General features: G+C 35.5%; 1 protein-coding gene and 1 long non-coding RNA gene across 2 annotated transcripts in view; one reads left to right on the top strand and one right to left on the bottom strand.

Annotated features, from left to right (window-relative positions):
• The first annotated feature begins 7,810 nt into the window (after positions 1 to 7,810).
• On the top strand, positions 7,811 to 12,780 carry LOC135743838 (transmembrane 4 L6 family member 1-like). Its single transcript, XM_065261701.1, has 5 exons — positions 7,811 to 8,345; positions 8,691 to 8,756; positions 11,735 to 11,871; positions 11,993 to 12,213; positions 12,441 to 12,780. The coding sequence occupies exons 1-5, from the start codon at positions 8,169 to 8,171 to the stop codon at positions 12,458 to 12,460; spliced, it is 621 nt and encodes a 206-aa protein (XP_065117773.1). The 5' UTR covers positions 7,811 to 8,168; the 3' UTR covers positions 12,461 to 12,780.
• Positions 11,723 to 16,771, bottom strand: part of LOC135743840 (uncharacterized) — a 24,574-nt gene continuing 19,525 nt past the window's right edge. Inside the window, exons 2-3 of the long non-coding RNA XR_010530594.2 lie at positions 12,006 to 12,166; positions 11,723 to 11,859 (exon numbers count right to left, since the gene is read on the bottom strand). This is a non-coding gene — a long non-coding RNA (uncharacterized lncRNA). The remainder of the gene's footprint in view (positions 11,860 to 12,005; positions 12,167 to 16,771) is intronic.

The raw sequence follows: 16,771 nt of genomic DNA, 5'->3' as shown, positions 1-16,771 counted from the left end.
AACGAGCTGACATAGGAATTCAAGATCCAACCTGAAGTAAGTGTCACAGTCTATTTGAACACTATTAATGGTCATTTCACACACGGGATTGTATTTTATTTAAATCCTTCCTAAAGAATGAATGAATAAAAATAAAAGAATAAAGTTTGATTTAAAAGAAACATGTATTATATATTATAATAAATGTAGAGTTGATTTGCACAAACAGATAAGTTTCGATATGAAATTCTGAAATGATCATTTTTAATAAGCTCCTGTTTATGTTCAGTAATTGCACTTTAATGGCAATGAAAATAACCTATTAATATAAAAACATGATAACAAACAGACACACACGTTCTTTTTTGTTTACTGTTTGCATGTTTAAAGGCAGATGCTGACAAGTTTGTGTTGTGAACATGAAAATAAATACAGAGTTAACCGTCCTGTTTGTGTGTATTCTCAAATGACACGTTATGTGATGTTAATGTACCCATTGCAGGACTGAGATAGGCTGCTTTACTTGTAAGCAGAACAATGATACTTTTAAGGAGAGGTTTGTGAAAACCCTCCAAGTAGTCTGAAATTCAGTGATTTTGTGCTAATTCTTTATCAGATCGGAAGTAACGAGTAACTAACTACTTGAGTAGTTTTTTAATCTAATACTTTTTTACTCTTACTCAAGTAAATAATTAGATTTGATACTTTTACTTTTACTGGAGTACATTTTTGTATAAGTACTTGTACTTTTACTTGAGTAAAGATTTTGGGTACTCTACCCACCTCTGAGGGTTCCCATTATCTTCTTAATCTCAATCATCAAATAAAAATCTGTCTTTTCCAGGACTTTTCAGGCACAATTCTCTCTAGTTCAAAGAGCAAACAACATATTTTTTGAGCTGACATCAAATAAAAAAGCAGAAATTTCACTTTTGTATGAACTTCATGTAAAATTGAAAAATAAATAATAACTTATTTCTTTCAAAACATGAGCATATTTTTGAAAAAAGTGGAGTATCCCTTTAAGTTTGCTGCTCTACTAAGAAAAAAACGCCAACTCGTTGTGTGGCAATGAAAGCACTGTGACTTTGATCAACACTGCAAGCGTACATTCACAATGTATAACATTAGCACAACATTATCCTATAACCACTGAGTTTTGAGTAATTAACATAAAAGGAAATCTCAAGTTTGACAAAACGTATGATGCTTTTGAAGATGTGAATACAGTCCTTAACACTTTCTTTCTAACCTGCCACTGATTAACATAGCAGTTTTTAATAAATATTTCTCAATCTAACATTAGCCTACCGGAGGGAATATTCGGCCGGCAGTTATGCTATAATGTTACCATAAACAGTTAATCGTGTTTCAGTTGAGCTCTATGTGAATTAAATAAAATCAGCGGTGTAACATTAACGTTTATTAAACCATCACATTAAACAGATTATTATCTGATACGGCTTATGATAACTAGGGCCCTATCTTGCACCCAGCGCAATTGACTTTGTCAGTGACGCATGTATCATTCGTATTTTGCACCAACGCACAGCGGGTTTTTCCCTCCACAGACGGACGTCGGCAAACTAGGGAATGAACTTGCGCTACCTGGGCGGTTCAGCGCAAAAAGGAGGCGTGTTGCGGCGCAAACCATCCCTGATGCTATTTTGCAGTTTCAAAAAACAATTGCGCCACTGACAAAAAAGTAGTCTAAAGTCAGTGGCGAGTTGCGCGTGGTTCATTATGCTATTTTAAGGGCGCATGCTTGACCATAATGTACAATAGGCGCACACACTTTGTTTATCTAATCTACACAGATTATTTTTGCAAATCATTAATTGTTACAATAAAAAATATTAACACATGAGATAAGGGAAATCATAGTGGTGAGCATTGTGGTGATAGTTTTTATTTATTGTGTGGCTGCGTTAAAAAATTCTCATGCAAATAATGATTAAAATATTTTCATAAGTTTGTTGTGTGGCTGTATTACGTTTATTTTATGTAAATAATAATTAAAATGTTTTCATAAGAAACCTTAATGTATATGAACTTGATTTGTAAGTTTACTTTGGGGTTGGACCTTGCTTGCGTTTCTTGGGTCCGATTTCAAAGCCCCCAAACCCTTTCAGCGGTGAGGGTGGATGCAGCGATGTCCTCTGCTGGCGACTGTGTAGAGGCAGATCCACCTCCTGTTACACGGCGTGCCCGATTTATGCTGGCAAGCTTGGGATTCCCCCGTCTCCTGACATCATTGTAGCGCTTGGCGCAATGATGGGGATGCCAGCTGATGAGACAATTGTGGCTATTTCCTCTCACGCCTGTTTAACAGACGCTAATTTGGGCGGGTTTCTCCTATCCCCATACAAAACAACTTCTCTGTCTTTGACTGCTCTTACAAGAACGTCGGTCTCCTCGGCTGTGAACCGCTCCTGGCGTGCGCCTGGTAAATCCGTCATAATAATAGCAACCCGCCATGGAACTTGCGCCCTTGCGTTTAACGGGAATGTTGGATAGCGTTCTGATTGGTTTATTTGAGGTTATGCCCAAACGTAACCTCCACACCTGAATAATGAACCTACTTCAGACCAACCCCTTATTGATTTGCGCCTGGCGCAAGAGTTGTTTCTCCCGCCGGGAAAATAGCAACAGCGCCCAAGATCCGCCCACAAAGTCACTTGCGCATTGCGCTTCGCACTTGCGTTTCGATCGTTAAAATAGGGCCACTAATGTTGAATCACATTGACATTGTGGCTTTACGTAATAACTATTATTTTAACTTACCTTGATGTGATTCTTCAGGTTGGACGGGGAGTTTTTAAATGACAAAATTTAAGTGGTTTTCGGTAATCATAAGAGGCACTTTATTCGGTAGTAAGAATCTTTAATTCCAATGTACAAAAACATTTCTTACAAATACGGCCACGGGTGTATAACGTTAGCTTTCTCACCCTGTTCATCGTCAGGGTGGTCGATTACGATAACGGGAGGTCCTCCAGTAGGTGCTTTCATTGCAGTTACAGTTGTGCTTCCTCATCCTTTGGCAACACTACGCTAAAATAGAGTGTGCGTGAAATAGAGTGTGCGGAGCGTGCGTTATGCAATCTAAAAGCACTGATTCGCCAAAACCTCCCTTATTGATGTCGCACACAATTCTTCTGATTTTATTTTGTAGTAACGAGTAACAAATATGCTTAGTGGAAATATATCGGAGTAAAAGTATACATTTTATCTAGAAAATGTAGTGGAGTAAAAGTGAAAGTTGACATAAATTTAAATACCGAAGTAAAGTACAGATACGTGAAATTTCTACTTAAGTACAGTAACGAAGTATTTAGTTTTACTTCGTTACATTACAACACTGCTTGCAGTACTTACAGCAATGTATTACTGTACTGTATTCACTGAACTACACAGTAATACAGATTTTAATAGTACTTGTCAAGTGTGTTGTTACATACAATACATATAGTATTTTTCTATAAGCAGATGTCCTGGATGTTGTGTTGTTCTTTTTTTAAGGTAGTGTCTAATGGATGCTCTGTAGTGTTTTATATAATAGACTTATGTGTGTATGATTTGAAAGCTTAGTTTGATTTTGAGTACAGGTGAAATGGTTTTGAAGGGATTGTTCAATTCTGCTAGAGTCAGGGGTTCTGTGACTTTAGTTTGACAATTTGGATTTGTGTTTAAGGTTTTAAGAAAATTAGTGATGGTTTCAAAAAATGTGTTTTAGCAATAACGAAAAACTGTATTTGATTGATTGATCTCTGGATTAAAACAGTACAAAAAAGACAGTAATTCAAAAGGATAACATGCTAAATTAAAAATACTTATTTTCCTGTGTGTAACACACAAAAAACAATAAACAGAAAAACAACAGTCCAGACTAAAAAACATACAATATGAAATAAAAGATAAAACGTCATAACAAAACAAAACAAAAATACATAAAAACAAAAACTCTATAAAGATTCTCCAATGTATCAATAACATGTGTACGTTAGAGCACAAATATTTGTGGGCATGACCATTAACTATGTTCAACATATGGTTCAACTTAAGTTGTTCTACTCTTAGATGTACAGGTAGTAGACCAGCTCTTGTAAACTCCTCCCTACCTATATGAGTAGCACTTGAAATTAATTTTTAAATTTCACAGTCAACTCAGAAAACCATGCAGAGCAAGCAAAATCTACATGGCATTGAATCAAAGTTAATACCAATAATTTCTTTACTGAGAAATCAAAAAGCTTTGTAAACCGACAAGTAAAACCGAATCATCAGCACATAAAAGCAGGTTGAACCGTACCGCAACTAATATAACATTTATATATACCAAAAATAATAAGGGCCCCAGGATTGAACCTTGGGTCACCCCACATGTTATACTCTGTGTGTCAAGACTAAATATAGAAAAATCTATCAATATAGTTTTATTTTTAGCATTTTAGAAATGGAAACAATAAATGAAATATATATATATATATATATATATATATATATATATATATATATATGTGTCATGACTTCGGTTTTATTGATTGCTATGTTTTGGTTTCTCTGTGTTTGTGTTTTGTTTTGACAGTTCTCACGTGCGCGTCTCTCTCACGAGTGTGATTATGTTATCTCCTAGACCTGCGTCACTAACAGCTACAGCTCATTTGATGGCCAATCGGTTCAGTATTTATTCCCCTGTGTGTTCAGTGTCTGGTTGCAAGTTCGTCTGTGTATGTTCCCGCCAGCTAATAGCTTTGCTAGTTTCTAGTCCTTGTGCTTGTCGTGTGCTTCTGATAGTTCGAGTCTGTTCATTAATTATTCTCCCACCCTTAATCTGTGCTCTCTGCTGCCCAGGAATATTCTTAAGATACTGTTTCTGTGATCGCAGACTGTTAAAGAGACTGTTTTCTCCATCTACCTGCTTAAGGACTGCTGTGCTATCTGCCAGGTCATCCACTTCTTCTCTCACCGTGAGGTTGCGTTTACATTCTCTCCACCGCAGCTCCGGCTGCCTGATGGTTGGGCGCTGTCCAGCGTACCCATTCAGGGTCTGCAGCCGTGGTCCAGCTTGCCTGGTTAAATCTCTGCGGCATTTTAACAACTCACCCTGTCTCTCCTCAGTGGATTATTCTCCCCGTTTCAAAGCAGTGGAACATTTGCTGTGTCGTCTGTATATATATATATATATATATATAATTGTTGTACTATACTCTCTTCGCTTGTGTGGCCGGAGCCCGGACGTGTGTGGTTTATCTCCCCAGTGCTTGTGTGTGCTCCCCGCCTCCAGCCGTCTGCCTCGGAGTGGCCATTGCGCCCAGACGTGCTACATTCTGTTAACTTCATCATTATTGAAATAAGCTTTCTGTTATCCGCACTGGGATCTTCTGTGTTTTCTGCCTGACATATATATATATATATATATATATATATATATATATATATATATATATATATATATATATACACACACAATTTTTTTTTATCATTTTTGATATGAAAATGGATATGGAATGGCTGGAAGATACCCTGATTATCTGTCTGAGGTAAAGACACAAAATCTAATGACATTAGAGTCTGCATTTATCTGTCTTCATGTGTTTATTACACATGGTGATGGTTTCAGATACACAGTGACCTCTCCTTATTTGGATATAATCTCATCACATTTTTTCTTGGTAACACATCAAGTGTAGATGCATATCTTATTTGAGTAAACAAAAATTGATCTCATATGCATACATTAGCAAATAAAGAAAAATAACTCATCTAGCTGTTGGCCTGCATCCTCTTTTCTGTTCCTCCTTGCTCCATTTGTCTTTTTTTTCTACAGACCTTGTTTAATCAGATCATTCAAATTAATTTCAATTTGCTGTGGTTGACTAGGATAATGCACATTATTTCTTGGGTCATACATCAAATCTGACACAAGATAGTTATCAAAACTGGATGTAAGTTGTCTATCAGTAACATCTATATCTGCTTCTCTTATTATTATTTCATTGATGATTTTTGTTGTATGCTGTATAATATGGATAGTGGTTTAACTGTTTGTTCTATATACACTGTAAAAAATCCAACTTTTAAATGTTCATTCAACAAAGAATATTAAGTAACTTGAACAAAGATTTCTTTGTTGAAGGGGGTCAATTGATTATTTTGTGTTCATTGAATGAAAAAAGCATAATCATTCAGCTAACAAATATTATTTTGTTGAATGGACTTAGATATATAAGTTTTTGTACAATTCGTTCACCCAACTTGCCAAACTGAGTAATCTGAACAAGCAATAAAAAAAAACTATGGTCAGAATAGTTCCCAGCATGCATTGCGACATGTTCACTTCTTTGGTTAATATATACTAAAAAAGATGACTCTTTTAATGTTTGCTGGCTTTATTTACACTCAAAAAAATCATTCAAGCCCTTCTTAGAAATGACACGTTAAAAATACCTCATTAAGAGCAAGTAAGTAAGTAAGTATATATATTTAATTAGTCTAACACAAAATGAATATGTACTATAATTTATTGATTTCTTTTTAATTGCGTTAACACAATTAGTTTGAGTCTGGGTTCTGGAAAAATAATTTCCCAGCATGCTTTGTATGCAACTGCTTTTGGAGAGTAATTTTTTAATTAAGTGTTATTTAATGCATTTTTAGGTAAAGAGAAAGACTTAACAGTGTTTAATGTCCGTTTATCTTATTGATTTAGAAGTGTTTGTGTAATTTTTTTTCAAAAAGTTTGGTTACCATCATGCAGAAGAGTGGCGCTTGTGGTTAGGTTGTGGATGTGACATATTTCTCTCAATGAGCACTAACTGTGTTAATGCCTGTTTGGAGAACAGTCTCTTCACACATGCTCATCCAAAGTATCATATGTTATTATAATTAGCATGCTAACATGTGCTTATGTTAATTAGTATGATATTAAAACTATTTATATAAAATAACAGAATTGAGTGATTCAGACTACACTACATTGAGTTATTCAAACTACACTAAATCGAGTTATTCAGACTAAACTAAATTGAGTTGAGGCAACTAATTGAGTATTGACATTTACTTTAAATTGAGTTGAACTAACTCAATATATTTTTATTATGTGAATTTTATTGAGTTAATCCAATGAATCATTATTTGAGTGTATGTTGTTAATGTTAGTTATATGTTGTATTTAGAGTAATTTTTAAAGAATTATGTTTGTTCATTAAGAACAGAGAATACATGTAAACCAAAATACAGTAAAATCTATTGGAGTATAAGACATAGACACTATTGGTACTCAGTCTCTTCTGTCTTGAGGATGGGGCCACATGACCTTATCCACATCACATTCAATATCCTCTCTTGCAATGTACCTAGGGAGAAATCTTCTTGTATGCCGTATCCAACCTTTGCATTCCTCTGCACCTATCTTGGGCAGCAGCAGTCCCTGGATTCAGTAAGCGCATTTGCTTCAGTGATTTCATACGTAGTTTTCAATAGTTAGAAATAGATGGTTTCTGTTTGGTTACCATAGCTAAAGCAATAGAGTTTGGACTGTTGGAATGACATATGTGTTAACTCTTTTAACACATCCAAAATAAATACCTTTGCAACAAGTGTATTTTGCTCTGCTAGACAAGGCAAGGCAAGTTTATTTGCACATTTCATACACAGAGGTCATTCAAAGTGCTTTACATAGAAATGAGAAAACAAAAAATCAAATATACATGAATTTTAAATATCAATTAAAAGAAAATGGAGATAATGATGATTAAAACTGAGTGGATTCTAGTTTCTTTGACCAGGTCAAACAATCAAGAAAAACTGTAAATGCATATAATGGCTAAACCTGTGTTGTGTGTGAATTTACCATCGTGGTTTTTATTTAATAGTGCCTGGTTGTTAGTAGAAGTAGAAAACCCATCTTGTAAAAAGGACTGTGTTATGTTTATATGAAATTATAACACTTTACTCTAGGCACACTATATTAATACCATACTATACATACTGTATATATAATTATTTTAAAAGTACAACCTTTTATGGATGGTTTTTACAGGATGTGGTTAGAGGAAGAATTCCGAGGGCTGGTCTTATCTTAGGTTACTGTTTATAAAGACCTCAGCACTATGAAAGAGAGACATTTTGGGGGATCTGTGATACGGAAATATTTTCATCTTTAGGAGAAGCACACAACTCACAATATGTGTACGGGAAAGTGTTCGCTGTGCATCGGGAGAACTTTGTACCCATTAGCACTCATCTCCATAATCTGTAATATAGTGCTGTTTTTTCCCGATTGGGATGTTCAATATGCGCTAGAAAGACATATTACAAGGGAGGTAACACTCATGGGAGGACTGGTTGGAGGAGGTGTAATGGTGAGGTTATAAAAAATAACTATCCTATGTAAATGTAAATATTCTATGTAAATATTTGTATATGCTCATATGACTAGTGGGTTTTGGAGAAGATACTGTGGTTCTTGTAATTTACATGCTGTTTACTGCAGATAACTTATTTGTAAAAAAAAAATATTGAAAAATTTGAAGGAAAGTAGGCACTGGATAGATCTGATTAATTTTGTATGCAAAAATATTGCATCGATTGGGCTTTACACAAATGTAACTGGTGAATGTACAAGATGATTTATTCATGATTATCTGAAATATATATTACATATGAAATGATAAAATAATGAAACCAAAAAATTTCTCTGTTTGCAGGTTTTAATCCCTGCAGTTCATATTTACATGACTGGAGAGCGGGGCTGGTGTGCTAACCGCTGTGGGGTGAGTTACAAACCCACCAACATACTCATTTATTTTTTTTTTTTTTTTGCAATTTAATAATGCCTACCATCCTTTAGAAATTCAGTTATGAGAAAGCGCCTGCGCTGAAACTAACTCGAGATAAAATAAAAAGGAAGTTGCGTTACATGATCCAGTTTAAATTTCAACCCATATGCAATGTTTACTTTAACCCTCAAACAATCCTCATTTTCTGTTTACAATTCTGTATGAGTTTTGGGGTCTATATGACCCCAAAATGGAAAGCATAACTGTAAGAAAAATATAAATTTTCAATAATACAAATAATATATCTTTTTTTACTTCTCATCTAATAAAGCTGTGTTTTGACAGATTTGAAGTACTTTTGTACCTGTTTACCACTAAATTCCTCAACTACACCATTGGCTTGCCTGAAAATTCACATAAATTATTATCTAAATTTGATTTAAATTGTTTTTAGATATTGATATAGGTGGAAGGTGTTGAATTCACCCATTGGTTTTTAGAAAAAAACATAAAAAGAATTTTAGTAGGGATGCACCGGTTGACCGGCCATAAATAGGAACCATTTTTTTTTTATTTTTCGGCAGATTTTTTCGGAAGTGGAACATTTTTTATCATTCGCAAACATGTCTTTTGTGTAAAAGCATTTCGAAATCTGTGCGCAGGACGTTAAGATTGCAAACTGCAGTGTCTGTAAAGGACAAGTTAATCGCTGAGAAACAACAGTACATTCACAGGGCTCTCAAGTCTCACGCATTCACTGTGAGATACACGCATTTCAGTTAGTTTACACACTCACACCTTGTATTTCTAAGAGACTGATAACTTTTCCTGCTATTTACAATTAATGGAAGAGGCGCAGGGAAGTTATCTGTCGAGTTAGCTGTCTCGAGTTTTTCTTGCGCTCCTCTGATGTCAATCACTTGGATGGATGCGCGGCGCGTGCAGGCACAGAGTGAAAGATAGAAGAGCAAGATCCGATAAATGCTGTAAATAACGCAGGTTTCTTATAGCCAAATACGTGTTAAATTATGCTTGATTTATTAAAAAACTCTACATTTGTATTTTTTTTATATGTGGAGCTATTTATTTAATTTGGATAAATTTGTCTGTCTTTTATCAGACTTACCAATTGTTATAATTTATATTTTTGCTGGTCAGTTAATAATAGGTAACATTGAACTGCTAGCAAAAACTTGTGAATTTGGTGGGGCAGAGGGGCCTCTCCCCTAACAGATGTTATCTCACTCCAAACTTTTAAATAAAACCTGAGAGCCCTGCATTCGGCACAACAAACTTGATCAGACATTTAGGTTCATCACCTGATAGAACACAATAAGTATCAAAAGTCTGTTGATAATGCAAAACAGGCAAGACCATCAACCCTCACTCAACCATCCATGTCATGGTCTCATTTAAAGGGACACTTCACCCATTTGCATTAAGCTTTGTATAGTTAGAACCCATCATGTTTTTGAATGGTCATGCATCATTTCCTCAGTTGCCGCTGAGACTGGAGAAATACAGATTTCAGTGTTGGAGTTCCTTGGATGCCCAATATCTTTGCTGAGGGCGTGAGACTACAAACACCCCTTTTCGCAGTCAAACAGGCACCAAATTCTAAATGTATGTTACATTTCGACTACAAATAAGACACACTTTCAATAAAGATTAATGTTTCTATGGGTGAAATGCTCCTTTAACCACTTTTTTGGTATTGAACGTGGCCTACTGCACAGTTACTGCTGTTAATTTTAGATGGTTACAGTTATTGTTTTCAATAGCCAAACAAAGTTTAGCCTGTTAAATACCAAATAAACATATTGTTTATGTATACTTTCATTCTTTCTTGTTTTTTGCTTTATAAGAAAAATAATTGGAAATCAAATCAGAATCGGCCAATTTGCTCGTTAAGAAAATCGGTATAAAAGTCGGCCATGAAAAATCAAGATCGTGCATCCCTACTGTTTAGGAATTAAATTATTTTGACCAGGAGATGCCCAGAGAGAGAGAGAGAGAGAGAGAGAGAGAGAGAGAGAGAGAGAGAGCATATGTGTGTGTGTGTGTGTGTGTGTGTGTGTGTGTGTGTTTGTATGTGTTTGGGTGTGCGCGTGTGTGTGTGTGCGTGTTTGTGAGTGTACATGTGCATGCATTAGGTCACACCCCTTAATATCTTATTTTCTGCATTTGTGATTTTTTTTCCCCAAATTCCATACAAATGTTCTCTGTGGCAATCATACCTGTGTGTGTGTGTGTTTGTGTGTTTGTATGTGTTTGTTTGAGCATGTGTTTTTTACCTGTGAGTATTTGTGTGTGTGTGTGTGTATGTGTTTGTGTGAGCATGTGTTTTTTGCATTGCATTTGTGCACAAGTACCAGACCTTCATTTCTGTGTCAAAATTCTCAGATTTATGCTGGATTTATTTTTTATTTTTTTGACATTTTTGCATTTCCCATTCACTTTCTATTGGGGTCTTATTGACCCCAAGGGACAGATAAATACAAAAAAAATATTTTTTACATACCTTTAGAACAACCAAATCAACACCAGTTTTTTGTGTATGTAAAGATAGATTATTTAGAAAAAGTCACAAAGTTTTATATCTCTGAGATGAAGGGAACCTTTTTTTAACCAATGAAATGCAGTTTGGGGTCGTATAGACCCCAAGGACGGTTTGAGGGTTAATCAAACTTGAAGAATCCCAATACCATAATGATCCAGGAACTAAAACAAGCATGAAAACAAGCAACACCTGACAAATGAAAACAACAAGAAACAGCAGCAGCATAAAAATACACATATACTTTTGTGGTTTTGCTTCTTGTTTGATCCTTTTAATGTTCATCAGGACATGAACAAAAAGCCAAAAATTATTTTGAAATGCTTGCTTAGTGGTTAAAGAACAGTTCAACTGGTAAAAATAAATTACAAATGTTTCAAAACAGTAAATAATCTGATGCCCTTTTCTGTTTTAGATGTTTCTGTCCATTATACTTGCAGCGGTGGGTGTAGCTGGTGCCCTCTATAGTTTCATAGTGGCAGTGTTTGGCCTATTGCATGGGCCCCTCTGTAAAGATATACTGGACGACTGGTCAACTCCCTTTAACACAAAGTAAGAGCCACACCTTTATACAGTACTTTTCAACATAAAATGACATAATGTGCTTTTCTTAAAATTCTTTTGCATTTTTAGATTGTCCTATGATACTAAAAGTTGTCTCTCTATCTCTCAGGGATGTAAATTACCTTGAATACCCCGATTTTTGGGAACTATTTTGCACTGAGCCAAAGAACGTGGTGAAGTTTAATGTGGTTCTGTTCTCAATACTGTTGGTGGTCAACAGTCTGCAGATCATCCTTTGTGGTATACAGATGATCAATGGCCTTTTTGGATGCCTTTGTGGAACCTGCAGGGACACAGATAATACAAGACACAACAATGTGACATTGACCAGTAAGTATATACACACACGCACGCACGCACGCACACACACACACACACACACACACACACACATGATCTGAAACTCATAGAAGTTTGGAATAGATCAAATAGATAGATATAAGTAATTTTGTACACTTTCAGAAATAAAAGCTGTACAAAAGCTGTCACTGTGGTGGTACCCTTTCAAAGAATATATACTGTAAATGCATGTGAAAATGCATTGTTTTTTTTTTCAGCCACTGTACATGTTGCCTGATTTGGGTGAATGGGATCACAGCCTTCATATCTACCATCCTGTCTCTTTAATCGGCTAACTTGCGTCCTCTTGTGGAAAGATGTATTGTATTGTTCATTTGCATATTTAATTCATTCGGTAGTTGCCATTCATTGAATACAATTTAGATGTGGGATTTAAATGCAGAAATGTTATAACATATTAACATTTTAATACAAATGTATTGGTACTTTTTCATTTTTAGTTCACATACTTATTGGCTTTGCACTGTTTGTTATTAATACTGTTTGTGAAATGATTCAGAGACTGAATGATGGTGTAAAGGAAATTGTCTTTAATTATTAAAAGTAGCACATGCTTTCTATTTGTCTCTGTGTTAATTTTTTAGGAACTAAGAAATAATCACTAAAAATAAAATAAAACTCACACGTTACAGAGTGTTTGTTTTGTCAGTCACATTTAAAATTGCACAATATATCGTACTTCTTCACAGAATCTATGATTTCATGTCATGTTATTTCAAAACATTATACCATTTAAGATCAAATATGCACACATTTAAATACTGCCTTTACAGAGTTATTTGATTTTTAAAGTGTAGGGATATCAAAATATCATTCAGAGCAAAAGCAAAAAAAGAGATTTTAAATGTTACGAATACGATATATGGCACAAATATATTTTTTATGAACATACAGTAACATTTAGCTATTTAAAAGAAAGTAAAGGAAATGCGTTGTACCTGAACAACATAATAATTATATTAACACAAAAGGAGAATAGGCTACAAACACATCATCACCATCACATCATCTGTGGTTTCAGAACAGGCACTTGTCATTTAGGGTTTTAATGTTAACTCTTCCTTTATTTATTAGTGTTAAGGTATTTAAAACATATTCGCATAGCTATAGTTAATTCTGCGGGACTGCTTAGATTTGGCAAATTGGCAAACACACGTAAAGTGAATATAGACAGTAGTTTTAAATGAAATGCTAGTAGAATAGTGATAAAAGTGAAGTTGGAGAGAGCATGTAAGACCATTTCTCCAGTGGCCTAAAACTTTGGTTAAATAGTATACTACAGTATAAAGCAACTTAAACCTTAAAATAAGATTACATGACATTGTAACATAAAAATATAAATAAAAAAGCTGTGTAATGAAAGTCTGTGTTAGGGATTGTGCACAGATTGTAAGAACAGTTTTTATTTATTTAGGATAAAACACTTTTATGACCACAGCATCCAATGATTCTTTGTATCACTGCGAAGCACCCTTTTTACTGTAAATGTGTGTAAAGAAACATGTTCCTGTTCACAGACGGTCAGTGACTACTTTTTCCAGCGGAAGGAAGGCTTTTGGTGATTTTACTTCATGAAAGTTGTGTGGGTACATTTTTTTTGCTCTAATATTTACATTGCGTGATAACATCTCATAAAAGCAAGGTACTCAAGTCTAATGCGGTTTCATAGTCTCAGCTAAAGGGGGTTGCAGGCCTGTCGTGCCTAACAGTACCCTTCAGCTGTGACTTAAAGCTAATTTATGCTACAGTGAATCTTGTCCATAATCTGTTCCCAATGACCACCACTTACAATGATATTTCCCTGACATGGCCACCTTTGGTTGTTTAATCTTTACACTCCTTTCAATCAGCCCTCTTCACTACCTATTACAATTATCACTCATCACTTCCTTTTGTTGGGCCATACCTTTTAACTCCCCCTTCAAAACTTTTTGCGTTTTCCTCTATATCTGCATAAGCTAACACCTGGTCCCATGTATCATGTCCTTACAAAAATACATAGAATTTAAAAGATATTATAAGGATTGACATGACATGAACCGGCCAATCACAGCGTTGCTGATGTGTGTTTCTACTATCAATATGTATTGCCTTTTTGTGTGGTGCATGAACGTGCACTGATCTCAGATAGGCCTAATTCAATCATGCCATACTAATCATCAACAGCTGGGGTGTTTAAAGAACCGGATAGAGGAGATCATAATTAGCAAGATCTGAACATCTCGGTTGTGTCATTTGGGCCCTGTCTCAAATGGCGCACTTCATGTGGACTTTCGGTCACGTGGTCTTAAATTGCGCGTGCTCGCTTAGTCTACGAGGCTGTAGGGTGTCACATCTTTCATTTTTACGCTCTGAAGTGTGCTCATCAGCCCGCCCTTTGCATCCTTCATGCGGTCTTCGGCGAAGCCTGCACTGCAGCAGGCTTTGCACACTTTAAGAACCCAGAACTCCTTGCGAAAGAGCAATCAGACGATGGAAGAGAGGAGTTCACACTGATGGGTAACTTCTTTTCCTATTTTCAGCGTGACACTTGAGTTTGTCCCAAAATACGACTCTCGAAAAGTACGCGCTCGTGGACTCACGTCAAGGGTCCCTAAGGTCTGCACTACATGATGTCATCAAAGTGTGGACTCTGAGGAAGTCCATATATCCAGAGTGTGCCATTTGCGACAGGGCCTTGATCTCGGATTTATTAAGCGATGTACGAAGAACGGACCCCTAGTCCAGTAGCGATTTGAATTTCGAGTCGATCCTGATTGGTGGTGCATTCTGAGAAATGGAGACCTTTTCCATTGGCATTGTTTCTGCTGTAGATGTAAACAGTAGGGATGTCTGCGAGAGAAAAGTAAACTCCTCTGTATGATTTCGCGGATCACTCTCGCGGTAGTTTGACGTCACCCTGCTGTCGATTGTTGCGACGCCGCATGAAGTCGAACAAGCCTGTGTTTTCATTTATAGGCTTCACACTCGTGCGTGCAAGGAACCCACGACAAAACCGGGCTTTTACCGCTCATTTAAACGACGCGTTGATCGTTTGTTTTTGTCACCATGTGCTCAGACACAGCTCCGCGTCTCACTCAGAAACTCAAGAACGCAGGATCTTTTGACATTACTGTAGAGATGAGAGATAGAGAGAGAGGTAAGAATGTCTAGAAACAAAGTATTAAACTATGTATAGCCATGTCACTCATCTCATTACAAATATGTTTACTTGATAACTGGATACAACTAATTGTATAGTTTAAAAAAATAATGTATTTTGATTATACAAATTAATTACGACCTAACTATAGATATTTTATAACTAACTGCTGACCAGCTTAGGGAATCTAATAGCTATTTTATAAGACATATTGCTGAATCAGTATGTTGTTTTTCTTGTTAATTGAGTCTTTTTGTGTAGCCTACTGTATCTTATGCCTAGAATTAGTCAAGTCTTATAACTTCCTTCAAAGTTTGATCAATTGTGCATAATGACATGCACTGTAAAAAAAAAATATTTTTTTACAGTTTTTGCCAATACATTTTACTGTGTTTTCCCTGTTTTTTTAAATTACAGAAATGTTTTATTAAAATTACAAAAAAAAACAGTTAATTGACATGTGTAATGTAATTAAACAGAGAAACTTTGTATAAATGGAATACAGTATATATCTGTTTTTTAAACAGATTTCAATGATAATTTTAACAAAACTAACTGTAAAAATAAAGTTTTTTTTATTAACCTGCTGGCCTCTTTTAACACATGAAATACTGTAACAACTGTGTTAATTTCTGACACCCCTTAGCTTGTCACAGATTATCAGTGATCTGTTAAAAATTTAGATATCCTAGTTAAAAGTATATACTTGTGTTAAGCAGCTGCAGGCCTCTTCTTTTTTTTTTTAAACCAGTCTTAAAACCCATATTTTCTCTTTGGCTTTTGAGACCTAGTAAGATGTCGACTTTATTTGCTTGTTTTAATTTGTTACTTTGAATGCTTTTATTGTGTGTGTATTAGTGATGCAACAATACAGTTAGTCCACGGTTCAATACAATTTTCGATTCTTGTCCACGGTTTTCGGTTCGGTTTCGGTTCTCATGACCTTGCTAAAAAAAACACCATACCAGCATGTGTTGTGTTTTGGTGCTGGTTTTCTGGTGACCACAAACCAGCAACAAACCAGAACCAGCGCCTGCACCAGCACCAGCATCCCATGCTCGTCATACCAACAAGACCAGCATATGGTGTGTTTTGGTGCTGATATGCTGGTGACCACCAGCTAAACCAACAACAAACCAGCATGGACCAGCATGGGAATTATGCTGGTCTATGCTGTTTTTTTTAGCAGGGGACTTGGCCTATTAAATCGTTTTAAATTTTTCTATGCTTAGGTAACAGAAACAGTGAGATGATAAGAAGCAAAAAACTAGTTTTAATTGCAAATCTCTTTATTTTATGTAAATGAAAAAACACACTTCTAGTGTATACACATTTCTAGTGTATTGATAAAATAATATAAGATATTATTAAATAAAGATATATAAA

The sequence above is a fragment of the Paramisgurnus dabryanus genome, chromosome 2 (genome assembly GCF_030506205.2).
Source record: "Paramisgurnus dabryanus chromosome 2, PD_genome_1.1, whole genome shotgun sequence".
Taxonomy (NCBI): Eukaryota; Metazoa; Chordata; class Actinopteri; order Cypriniformes; family Cobitidae; genus Paramisgurnus; species Paramisgurnus dabryanus.
Note: the sequence above shows the minus strand (reverse complement) of the source record. Positions and strands in the feature narration are given on the sequence as shown.

Coding starts and splice junctions, on each gene's coding strand:
- LOC135743838 (XM_065261701.1), top strand. CDS start 8,169: ATGTGTACGGGAAAGTGTTCGCTGTGCATCGGGAGAACTTTGTACCCA. Junction 8,757..11,734: donor GGTGTGCTAACCGCTGTGGG/GTGAGTTACAAA, acceptor TTTCTGTTTTAG/ATGTTTCTGTCCATTATACT. Junction 11,872..11,992: donor TCAACTCCCTTTAACACAAA/GTAAGAGCCACA, acceptor TCTATCTCTCAG/GGATGTAAATTACCTTGAAT.